General features: G+C 34.5%; 1 protein-coding gene across 1 annotated transcript in view; it reads left to right on the top strand.

Annotated features, from left to right (window-relative positions):
- The window catches only part of TLL1 (tolloid like 1), a 218,111-nt gene that overhangs the window by 133,726 nt on the left and 72,172 nt on the right, over positions 1-12,213 (top strand). The window contains exons 6-8 of the mRNA XM_056114096.1: positions 89-267; positions 4,497-4,602; positions 5,899-6,023. Coding sequence (XP_055970071.1) covers positions 89-267; positions 4,497-4,602; positions 5,899-6,023 — 410 coding nt within the window. The remainder of the gene's footprint in view (positions 1-88; positions 268-4,496; positions 4,603-5,898; positions 6,024-12,213) is intronic.

Raw genomic sequence — 12,213 nt, 5'->3', positions numbered from 1 at the left:
ATAGTTCATTTTAATACTTCCGATACTATGTTCTATTTCTATCTGTGTCACCCTTTCTACACCATCTCAACTTTCCACTTTATTCCAGATGCTGCTCCTACGTAGGTCGACGAGGAAATGGCCCTCAGGCGATCTCCATTGGCAAGAACTGTGATAAATTTGGAATTGTTGTTCACGAGTTGGGCCACGTGATAGGCTTTTGGCATGAACACACACGGCCAGATCGAGATAACCATGTAACCATCATAAGAGAAAACATCCAGCCAGGTGAGAGAATTCAGAATGTTTCAGGTTGACTGTGTATCTTTAAACTGTATTTTGGAAGCTTACCATGAAACTTCTGAAAAATTGTGAATGGAGAACTTTTGATGTGCTTAAACCAATGTTTTGCTGGAAACATCATAATAATGTCCTGTTCAAATTTTTCTTCTACCACCAAGTGATCTCATGTAACCTTTAAACTGGCCTTAAGCTGTTTTATTTCCAAACTTGTGTCTTCCAAATATGGGTGTAGGCTTTTAAACCATAAATTAATTTTATTAAAGACTTCTTCTTAAAAAGCATGTTAATACTTAATTCTATAATTTATGTTGTAGGGATTTAGAGAGGGCCCGAATTTGCTGGAGACGTGCTGCTGCTATAGGGATCTATATTATACTAGGAACAATTTCTGAAGAAAATTCCAGGGATGTGAATCATTTCCAGGATAGTACAAATAGTTTCTTTGATATTTTTCTTGAATTCGACTACGACAATGGCAAATTCTCAAGAATGTTTTCGTTAGTTTTTAATATATGATTTTAATGTAAGCTTACGACACTTGGTCCGTGAAATAGACTTGAAGCTTTTTATTTGTGGCAGCTTGAAAAAAACTATAGGAATCAGTACATTTCAGTTGCCAGAGGGGAAAACGTCCTCATGTTCAATTTGTTTTATGAGTTAGAATACATTTTGAGCATAAAAAATTTTGTGCTCATTTCTTTGAGAAAAAATTAATAAACATTGAATTCATTAGAATTTCTGATAATTAACAGCATTAATTAAATAACCTATTTATTATCACATGTTTGATAGTATTTATATGTTGAGGCACTACTAGATGTTTGATATTCTGTAATAAAAACGCAAAGCTCAGTGTGGGATATGTGCATATTCACAAATGATTGTGAGTGTGAAAATAGCAAAATTTTTGTTTAGAGTAGCACAGAGAACAATCAGTCATGACAAAAATGTGCCTTGATCAAAAGAGAAAAGAGAGATCAACTAGGATTTTAAATTTAGAAGTAAGAAAAAGGCATTATAAGTGTACAGAGAGAGGTGAAATTTCTAAGCTGGTAAAACTTCATGATCAAAAGTACAAATACTGAAAATTGAATCATTTTCATTGTCCACTGTTGGCTACCCAGAAAGCTATAAGTGGGACATAAATTGGCCATGACCTAGGGAGCTGAGAACATAGGGGAATTGTCTTTTGGTAAGCTGAATATTTAGATTTTATCCTCTAGCTACTAGGGAACAATAAAAATAATAAGTTGTATTTTAAAAAATGTGTTCAGCTGTAAAGATCATTAGCTGGGAATGTAGAGATGGGGGTGGGAGAATTACCTGAAGTAAGGAAAATCGATTAGGGCTTATGGAAATCATTTTTGAAAGAGGCAGTTCAGTTCTCTGTTAGGTTGGTGCATATCGATAGGAAAAGGTGCATGATCTTTCAAAAACAATGTTTGAGAAACATCTTCATTTGAGGAGAAATTCAAGGCAATCTAGCATTAAAAAGAGCAAGAATATAGGGAAAGCAACCAATTTTGAGAGAAAAAGAGATGAATAATATTTTTATTTAACATCTTGCGTTTCACAAGTCTTTGGATGACCCAAATATAGATACTTAATAGACAAAGAAAAATTTAATAGATTATAAAATATATATTGAATATAGGAATAGAATAGTGGAAAGGACTGCCTCAGAAAAAGTTGGTTAGATTAGAAGATAAAATCGACAGAAAATGGGGGTATAGTTAATCAACATTTTAAATACTGAAATGCATAAGAAGTTTTCATATAAGCTCTAGGAAAAAAGTTAGTGTAACATGATTCCGTGGGAAAGACAATTCAAGAATAACAAAATAAGGTGTATTGTTGAATATTCAATAGAAGTACAGAAAGTATAGAGATTTTTCTCCACACACACGGCCAGATATAGATATCTGGATATCTGTATCCAGATATAGAATATTTATATGAAACTGTTTTGTGAGCCCAAAGTGTATAAAACAGAGGAAGCAATGAACATCAGTTTATATAAAACGTTTTTTTTTTCATTTGCAGATTAGCATTCCCCACACCCCCGCCCAAGACAACTTTGAAAATTATAACATGTCATATAAAACTGAAAGTTCAAAGTGGGGATACTATGATATATGTGTAAAGGGCTTCTGGGGAAGATGTGGGGCTTGTCTTGGGTACTTGCTGCTGAACCAACACTGAACGTTTCACTTTTGATTTTTGTCTTTTGTTTTGAAAGGGGAAAAATGCTCTTTGGGGCTTAGTTAACAAGAATTAAAAAAACAAACAAACAGGAACTGAAGTAGGTATTTCGGGAAGATGAAATGCCAGTAACTCAAACTTGGAGTTCCCAACATAGAAGACTCATAATCTAACATCTGAATCATCTACTGTAATCTCTTTCCTACCTTAGAGCAAGTGGAGAGTAATGAAGAGGACATGTTTTTGAAAATTAACTATACTATACCATTGCTCTAAGTTTTCTATTAATCACAAATAGTTCTGTTTATCAAACATTTACCATGTGGACAATCACAAAAACTTGTAAAGAATGATTCTTACACTTATAAATGACTTTTGTTCAAAATATGATAAAAAGCTAGAAATGAGTTGTATATATAATACTTAATCAGGCTTGAGAAAATTATGGCTATTCATACTTTCATTGATTCAATATTTAGCTAATAGACAAAAATAATTTATAACAATTTTTAGATTACATATTTTACCATATGGGCTGGTTAATACCTTTGATATCCTTTTTTGTGTGCATTCTTTGAAAAATGGACAAAAGTACTTTAATCTGAATATTAGCACTGTAGCACTGTCCTCCTGTTGTTCATTGATTTTCTCGAGTGGGCACCAGTAACGTCTCACAACAAATGGTGAGACTTGTTGTTACTATTTTTTATTAAAGTACTTTAATTGGTTCTGTCACTTCAGACTGATTCTGTCATCCTCTGTGCTCAAGGAAACATTCCAGATTCCTTCTCACATAGTTATGAAGCGATTTTACTTAGTGGCATTACTCAGCGCTTATTTACTTGGGAAAACTTTTTCTTAATATATTCTTTTTATGTTTAGTCATGATATGAGAGTTGGAATAACAACTACTTAAAGGAGTATTGCAATAGTTTCATTCTTACTTCTAACCTGAAATTTGGAATTCTAAAATTTTACTTTTACTTCTTGATATTTTAGTACTTTTAAAGTTATATAAACCATTTAAGCAATAAAAGCAGAAATCTTTGTTTAAATCGTGTACATTGAATCACTAAGAACTACACCCCATGAGGAAATTTCATGCTTTTGAAACCCCTAAACTGCATATATTCATTTTGATTTTAAATTTTTTGGAAATATATAACTATTTGCTCGAGCGGGCCCAGTAACATCTCTATTGGAGACTTTGTTGTTACTGTGTCTGGCATATCGAATACGTCACGGGGAGCTTGCCAGGCTCTGCCGCGGGGGCGAGAACTATACAGATATAAGCAGATTGTTTGACAAGCTTATTAAATGAAGATGTCTGATAATTAAAATGCTAGTTATGAAAAGTGTAAAAAAATACTAAGAAGTATATTCTTCTTGAGTAAAAAGCCTCGAAGGGCTGTCTCTTCTTATTATAGATTATTATAGAAAATCTCTTATTTGGTGCTGATATTTGTTGACAACACCAGAACTAGATCGTGTATTATTGTGTATACACACAAATACTGCTTTTAACATTTTCCCCAGAAATTTGTTGAAAGTGATATAAATAAAATAGGGATATTTTTAAAATTTTGTTTTGGCAAATGTTGACATGTGAGGAAAATGGAAAACTCACCAGATGAGATACTATTTTTTTAAAATAATCATTCCTGCAGTAATAAAAAAAATGGTAAGATTCTAGAGAAAGAAGTATTACGAGGAGCTTAAAGGATCTTTGTATATAATAAGCCAAAAGTATGCTTTTGGAACTCCTGTCCTTGGAAGAGATTAAATTATTAATTTAATTCAATATTTCTCTTCCAGTGTGTTAACCAAAGGAACACAGAGATATTGGGTATTTATGTTCTTCTCAATCATGGACATTAGTATGTCATTTTAATTAGCCAGAAAGTCAACCATTAGATAAAGAGCAGACAGGGCTGCTAGTCTAGGCTAGACTTTCTCGTTTTCCTCTCTGTATGCTAGAAGACTTCTGACCTGTACATGTGCTTGATTCTTAGGCCAAGAATACAATTTCCTGAAGATGGAGCCCGGAGAAGTAAACTCCCTTGGAGAGAGATATGATTTTGACAGCATCATGCACTATGCCAGGAACACCTTCTCAAGGTTGGAGTCTCAGGTTATACCTTTTGACTTTTAATTCCTCTACTCAGTATTCCACTACTCAAGCTCCTCACTCACTTCCTTTACTCAAGCTCCTCACAAAGCTTTGTTTCACTTTAGAACTACAAACACTTTTCAGATAGGGTCTGGAGGTACAAAAATATTTGGTTGGTATATTTTGCCAACCTCAGAAATTTGAGATTTTAAAATATTTCTATGTTTTCTATCAATCAACTCAATATAAAAATTTTATTTTTTTATTTTAATTTTTTAAACTTATATTTCCAAAGTGTGAAGCATTTAGTGAATCTGATTACCAAACCCAAGAGTATTTTTAATGACAGAACATTATTTAACAAGAGTTAGGCATTCTGAAGTTGAATAGGGTCCTGGGATGGTAAGTTCGAATGTTATACCTTGTGTGAAAATTGTTTTTTATTTTGGTCATTTTGGCGGTCAACTGATAGTAATGCTAAACAAAATCAATTGTCAGAGAAGGGGCTTGATTTTTTAATTATATTTCAGATAACTTAGAATACCATAAACCATGAATCAAAGTTATTTCATTAATGATAAATGATTTTTTTGAAAGACCAATAAATTTGAGGTTTGATTTACTTCATTCTAAAGCTGAAATCATCAAATAGATCCCAGGTAAGAAATTTGCATCTCTTAAACCACGGCAGTTAATCCTTTCCCTATTATATACTCAGTTAACACCCATATATTTATTCCCAGATCACTATTTTTGGCTACTTATGGGATTTTTGCAATTTTCTAGCATCTATTTCTCAACACATAATCAGAAATGTTAAAATTTTCATATCAGGAACAAAGATGCAGTGTAGAAGTAAGCCCAGAGTACAGTTGAGTGTAGCTCAACCCTTCCTCTGCCCTCCACAAATTTCAGACTTCTGTTCTTTCGAGTACTTGGTAAAAAGTAGAACTCAAATATAAACTATGAATTACTGAATTCATTTTAAATAACACTTTCTTAAGAAATAGCATTTATTAACATTAAGAAATTAAGTGTTGATTTTATTTACTTGTAAAATATATATGCCTGTATTTGTTCAAATATAATAATTACCCACAGTTCTTACTGATTCTGGCATTGAATTTAAATTTTGATAGAAAAAGACACTTCTTTCATTGCAACGAGATCTGACAGTATTGTTTAAAGCATGCCATTGATTTATTTTTCCTTAAGCTTGAGTAATCACCCTTTTGTTTATAAAGAATATATATGTTTATCTTAATTTGGTGACTTATATATGGCTTACTTCTGATTTTTTTCAGGGGGATGTTTCTGGATACGATTCTACCCTCTCGTGATGATAATGGCGTTCGCCCTGCAATCGGACAGCGAACTCGTTTAAGCAAAGGAGATATTGCACAGGCAAGAAAGCTGTATAGATGTCCAGGTATTGCACCATACAAACACAGAGCCATAGTTATGCCTGGCTGTGTTCAGATGAATAAGCCACAACCAACTCTGTTGTTTACTAGTCTCTCATCATGCTGGCACATGATGTGTTGACTTCAAGTCATAAAATGAAATAGGAGAGAACTCTGGAACGCCCATTGAAATAATTAAAAACAAACTTCTAGAAACCAAAAATCAAGCACATGAATAGTGTGTTTTATTTCTTAAAACTAGTAAGAGAACAAAAACTTTATTTTATCTATTTTATCACTAGTATTAAATAGTACCATGACTTCATAGTCAATTACTGTTTCCTTTCCAACTAAAAAAGTAATATCCTTTGTTTTAGCTTCCTAATTGAATCTTGAATGATACTATTTTTTTCAGAGTTGTGTGTGGGTGGGAGAGGGGTGATTGGGCCATGTCCATCAACCCCAGGGCTTACTACTGACTCTGTAGTATAGGATCACGCCTAAGATGCTCAGGGGACCACATGCAGTGGAGGAGAGCTGCAAAGCATCTTACCCATGTACTGTCTAATGCCAGTAAATTTTCTTGTAGGACACAGAAAATAATGACCTAATTCACTTGCAGATAATGCAATGCTTGTTGTTAAAATCCTTTTGTTGAACAGATCAATAAATAAGTATGAGCATCAGTTAGTTCAGATCTGTATCACTGTCTGTCCTCCCGTTGTTCATCGATTTGCTCGAGCAGGCCCAGTAACGTCTCCATTGGAGACTTTGTTGTTACTGTGTCTGGCATATGAATACGTCACGGGGAGCTTGCCAGGCTCTGCCGTGCAGGCGAGATACTCTCGGTAGCTTGCTGGGCTCTCCGAGAGGGGCAGAGGAATCGAACTCGGGTCGACCATGTTGGCTGCATGCAAGGCAAACGCACTACTGCTGTGCTATCGCTCCAGCCCGTTCAGATAATCACAGGAAATATTTAAAAAACTCATAATTGGGTTGGAGAGGTAGTACAGTGGGGAGAGTGTTTGCCTTGCACACGGCCAACCCAAGTTCAATCTTTGGCATCCCGTATGGTTCCTTGGGCACTGCCAGGAGTAATTCCTGAATGCAGAGCCAGGAGTTACCCCTGAGTATCACCAGGTATGACCCAAAAAGCCAAAAAAAAAGCTCATAATTCATTTTAGATTATGGTTTGTAATTCACTGACTCACTGTGATAGGTTTCTTTTGTATCTTTTGTGGGAAATAAATGGTTTTCTTTGCTTAAAGTTTAAATTTATGAAGGAGACTTAAAAAAATACTATGTTTTCCAACTTTATCTTAACAATCAGTCTTGTTATTCAATTTCATTAGATTTGCATCATGACTTTTGAGACCTTTGCATTTAAAGATGTCATGTTTTTGCATCTTAGTAATTCAACATTGAGAGTAAACTTAGAATGTTTTCACATCAAATTTTATCACAGAAAAAGAAGAAAGATCATTTTAACATCACTAATCTTTATAATCACCAATATTATCACAATATTAATTTGTTACACTTATTTTTGCATAAATTCTTTTCAAACATATACTCATGTAAAATAAACATGAATGTGTAGCATCAACTTTTTAAGATCTACATTTTCAGAGAAAAAATTACTTAAAACATATAGTACTACTGTGACTAAGTACATGGATGATCCTGGACTATATTTACTATATTACATTTGACTTTCAAAGCAAAACCCATTGAGTATATTTTATTATTTACTTTCTCCATGGGCTGGAGCAATAGCACAGCGGTAGGGCGTTTGCCTTGCACGCAGCCAACTTGGCCGACCCGAGTTCAATTCCTCCACCCCTCCCGGAGAGCCCGGCAAGCTACCGAGAGTATCTCGCCCGCATGGCAGAGCCTGGCAAGCTCCCCGTGATGTATTCAATATGCCAAACACGGTAACAACAAAGTCTCCAATGGAGACATTACTGGGCCCGCTCGAGCAAATAGATGAACAACGGGAGGACAGTGACAGTGACTTTCTCCATAATTAAAAAAATACTAGAAATACATTTATGTACTGAATTGTAAGAAACCCAGTTTCTTAAAACTAGTAAGAGAACAAAAACTTATTTTATCACTAGTATTAAATAGTACCATGACTTCATAGTCAATTACTATTTCCTTTTCAACTAAAAAAGTAATATCCTTTGTTTTGGCTTCCTAATTAAATCTTGAATGATACTTTTTTGTTAGAATCAAAAAAATAATCAATGTTATGACTGTAGTTTCACTTTTGGCCTATAAGTTTTGGGCATTTTAGTTATTAATAGAAAATAATAAATTTAATTTCCCTCAGGATTTTAATTATGTAATTAAACAGAATATATAAATGAAATATTTGTTAAAACATATTATCAGTGCTAGTGTGCATTTTTTGATACAGTATAATCCTATCGATAAGGCCACCTGCATTAGTGAGAGAGATATTTTGATACTAATGCAATAGAATTAAGCAAGTTACATCTTATAAGATGCGTGGTATCAGAGAGCATTAAAAGATATGCAAACTTTATAGTTATGTTAGATTTTACTTCCTAAAGTCTTTGGGAATGACTTTTTTCCTATCTTGAATTTTTCTTTTTGTTCCACTGCTTTGTGTGTTTGGAGACTGGTGAGCCAGTAATGGCTCTACAGGCCTGTATATACATTTTTTATTTTCACAAATTAAAAAATAAGCCTGGGTCCCTCTCAAGCACAGATAAACTCAAGTCCTTTGAGCTATCTTCCTGGCCTCTCTGTAGAATATTCCAAAGCCACCAAACATCTTCCATTTCTCTCTCTGCCTCTGTTTCTTTCTCTGTCCTTCTCAAGTTCTTTCTAAAGCAGTAAACTTTGAACCCTACAGCTGGTGATATATTTATGGATTTCCATTTCTCTATAATAGAGAAAATTTATGATATAAACACATATGCTTGTATTTATATATATCTATATATACACACATATGTACATGTGTTTTATGGTCTATAATAAGGAAGGCTTTGTCCCCATCCCCCACTGCCAAAAACTAATAATCAGCTGAAAACACTGTTACTTTTCCATGAATAATAATGTATGCTTTTTAATCTATCAAATAATAAATAGTATTGGTATATTTTTAATTTTTTTAAAGTGCATATTTGTTTAATTTTCCTAAATCATTTAAATTATTTTGTAAAACTCTTTAGCCCATGCATTATGGGCAAATGATCAATTATTTACATATTTGCCAAAATATATACATTCTGTTTGTATGTGGAATGTTCTTTATTTATTGTGCAATCCATATTCATGAATAACCACCCCATACAGGAAAAAAGGTTGTATTTTTAAGGTTATACAATAAGAATCTATTTCTTTTCTAGTTTTATGTTCCATTGCCATTCCTTGCTCTTAGAAACAGGGAAGAAAAATCTCCTTATTCACTGGATGACTGTGCTCCTTCACAGCTATGGCACATGACTGACACACTGGTCATTCATTCCAGATCACATAGGTCGGAAAGGAGGAAAGGAGAGGAAGGAAAAGCTAATCAGCACCAGGAATGGATAGCTTTCTGGATACTGCTACCTAGCACTAGCCTTTTAAGTGTCCTTTTAAGGCCTTGGGGTCTTTCTGTCCCGGAGGCACCTTTAAAAGAACTCTAGCCCGTGATGCTTCCTGTCTTATCAATCCTTTCAAGGGGAGGTGGAAGTGAGTCACTGTTATAACTCCTCCCTTTCTCTTTATCTGAATAATTAGCTGTTTTCCAGGAATGGAGTCTCTCAACATCAACTGTGGCTTATCTGCCCTTATTTTTCTCCTTTTGGGGGGTGGAGGTATGGTGGGATCTTCTTTTTTGGGTGTCTCTCCTTTTATAAATGCAGTAGAGTTTACTGTGATCTGACATTTGGATTGCTTTCTCTTTTGATTTATTAGCTTTTTTATCTATTTTTCTCATATTTTGCTAGTTCTTTCTTTGCATTTTCTGTTTAGTTTTTCAGGAATCCTATGACCTTTCTGCTGTAACTAGTGCTTATACAAACTGCCAAGTGTAATTTTGTCCCAGTGAATTTTCCGTAATTAAATACATCAAGTAACATAATCTAAGGACAAAAAATAGAAAATAAATTGGTATCTAAACATAAAAGGACTTCTGAGATTTAGCATTTCCGTTGTTTTGTTAAAGTGTCTATGTGGTCACATATGAAGACACATAAAAATCTATGTTCATGGATTTAAATGTGTTCTGAATTTTGGTACACACAAATACATATGCCCATGCTTATAGGTTCTTTTTTTATTCTTCTGGAGATTGTAGAGACAAAAGGCCAGTTTCAGCATTCATGGAGTAGAAACTTTTTCTAATTCTCAACTGTTGTTTCATTAAACTTAGTTTGAACACTGATGTAAGCTCCTTTCCTGTTAAGTGAAGTTATAATATCTTAATAGCCCTAATATTATTTTGAGATTTCTGATTTCTCCATTTAATCAAGATTGCATTCCTGATTAAAATGTAATGTCAACAGTAGCAGAGACTGTACAGAACTTAAGGGGCTCGCCTTGCACATTCCCGACCCTGATTTCATCCCTGGCACTCCCTGTGTTGCCCTGAACACTCAGGAGTGATTCCAAAGGACAGACTCAGGAATAAGTTCTGAGCACCACCACATTTGGCTCAGCCGCTTCCCCAATCCCCCAAATATATAATGTCAATATGCAAAGAGTTCAATTAGCTTTTTTTTCTCATTTTTTCCCATGGATCCATTTATGTATCTGTCTCTAAATTTTCCCTAGATCTGTGAATGACACCACCCACAGAACAATCAGTAACCCAAGCCAATGCTGTGGAGGGCATTGACACTTCATGTTCCCTCCACCTCACTTCCACAGATTCTTGCTCCAAGTCCCTTTTCCAGGGATCATCATCTTTGGACCAGTTTGCTAAAATGCCTCCAAATTAATGTCCTGTCTCCATTTCTGCATTCTTTAGTTGTCTGGCCACTAACCACCCAGATGACATTTTAATATGCAGATCTTACCCTTTTTCTTCTGGGTGAAGACTAATTTTCTTTTCTGCATGTTTCCTGTAGGTTTTTCCCCCTGCAGCCTCGTTTCTTCCCCCTTTCTAGCTCAGACTTGAGATTTGGCTTCACTGTCTATTCCCACTCAAAAACTTCCTGGTCCCCCAAGACTCCTATGGTGCTGATTGTTTTATTAGATCCTGGTCTTTGTGGCTTATTCTTGTAATTGTTTATTCATTTTTCTCTTTTTTCTATACCAGAATAAACTTGTTTAGGATCAGAGAGTTGAGTAGTTTTTTCATGCTATCCTGACTGGATATAAACTAGATATTCAATAAATAAATGCTATATGAATGAATGAATGAATGAATGAGTCCACTTCTAAGTGTGAAAAGTGCCAGTGTGATGTTGGTAGTTCCATGAAAATAAGAGAGTGTATACATGAATAGCATCTGCTTCAACATAGAGGCTATCACTGTGGCACTAATCCCAGAAGGCAGTTTAACCTGGGTATATACTGGATGAGGAAGCTTTCTTGGAAATACAATTTGTGCTTCATTATAAAGGATGGTTCCAGTTTGGCAAGGCAGTTACTATTGAAATCTATTTTTAAATGTTTCCATAATATCACCACTGTCATTCAGATGATTTAAGAGATTACTTTTACATTGTTTTGGAGAGGGTGTGTGAAATACAGTCACAATCAAAATAAGTAATACTACATAGAAACACATTGTTAACAAAATCATAGCAAAGTTTAATTTTTTCTTTTGGGCATTTATAATGTCACACCTATCAAACGCTCTAGGTGATTCGTAGAAAGTGCTGGTGCATTTTTGCCCTTATACTCTTTATTCAATTCTGATGTTGCTTCCACCCACCAGAACAAACATGGATTACATTTGCTTTAAGTTTAGTCATGCAAACATAATACATGTTTCCAAATAAATATTTATATCCTGTCAGACTTTTTTTACAGCTATGTTTTATATTTTCAAAGACATCATATTTTTTTCATTTAACTCAAGGTACACAGAGTCATTTATAATTCACAGAGATTTTGTAGAACTGAGTGTTTATTTGTTGCCACAATGGCTCTATTCCATGGAAATATCTCAATTTTTATTTCAGCCTCCACGAGGGAAGTAAAATATTTTTTCCTTGGATGGGGGTTGGGAGGGATACCGGGATCCGT

Source organism: Sorex fumeus, unplaced genomic scaffold (genome assembly GCF_029834395.1).
Source record: "Sorex fumeus unplaced genomic scaffold, SorFum_2.1 ptg000024l, whole genome shotgun sequence".
NCBI lineage: Eukaryota > Metazoa > Chordata > Mammalia > Eulipotyphla > Soricidae > Sorex > Sorex fumeus.
Note: the sequence above shows the minus strand (reverse complement) of the source record. Positions and strands in the feature narration are given on the sequence as shown.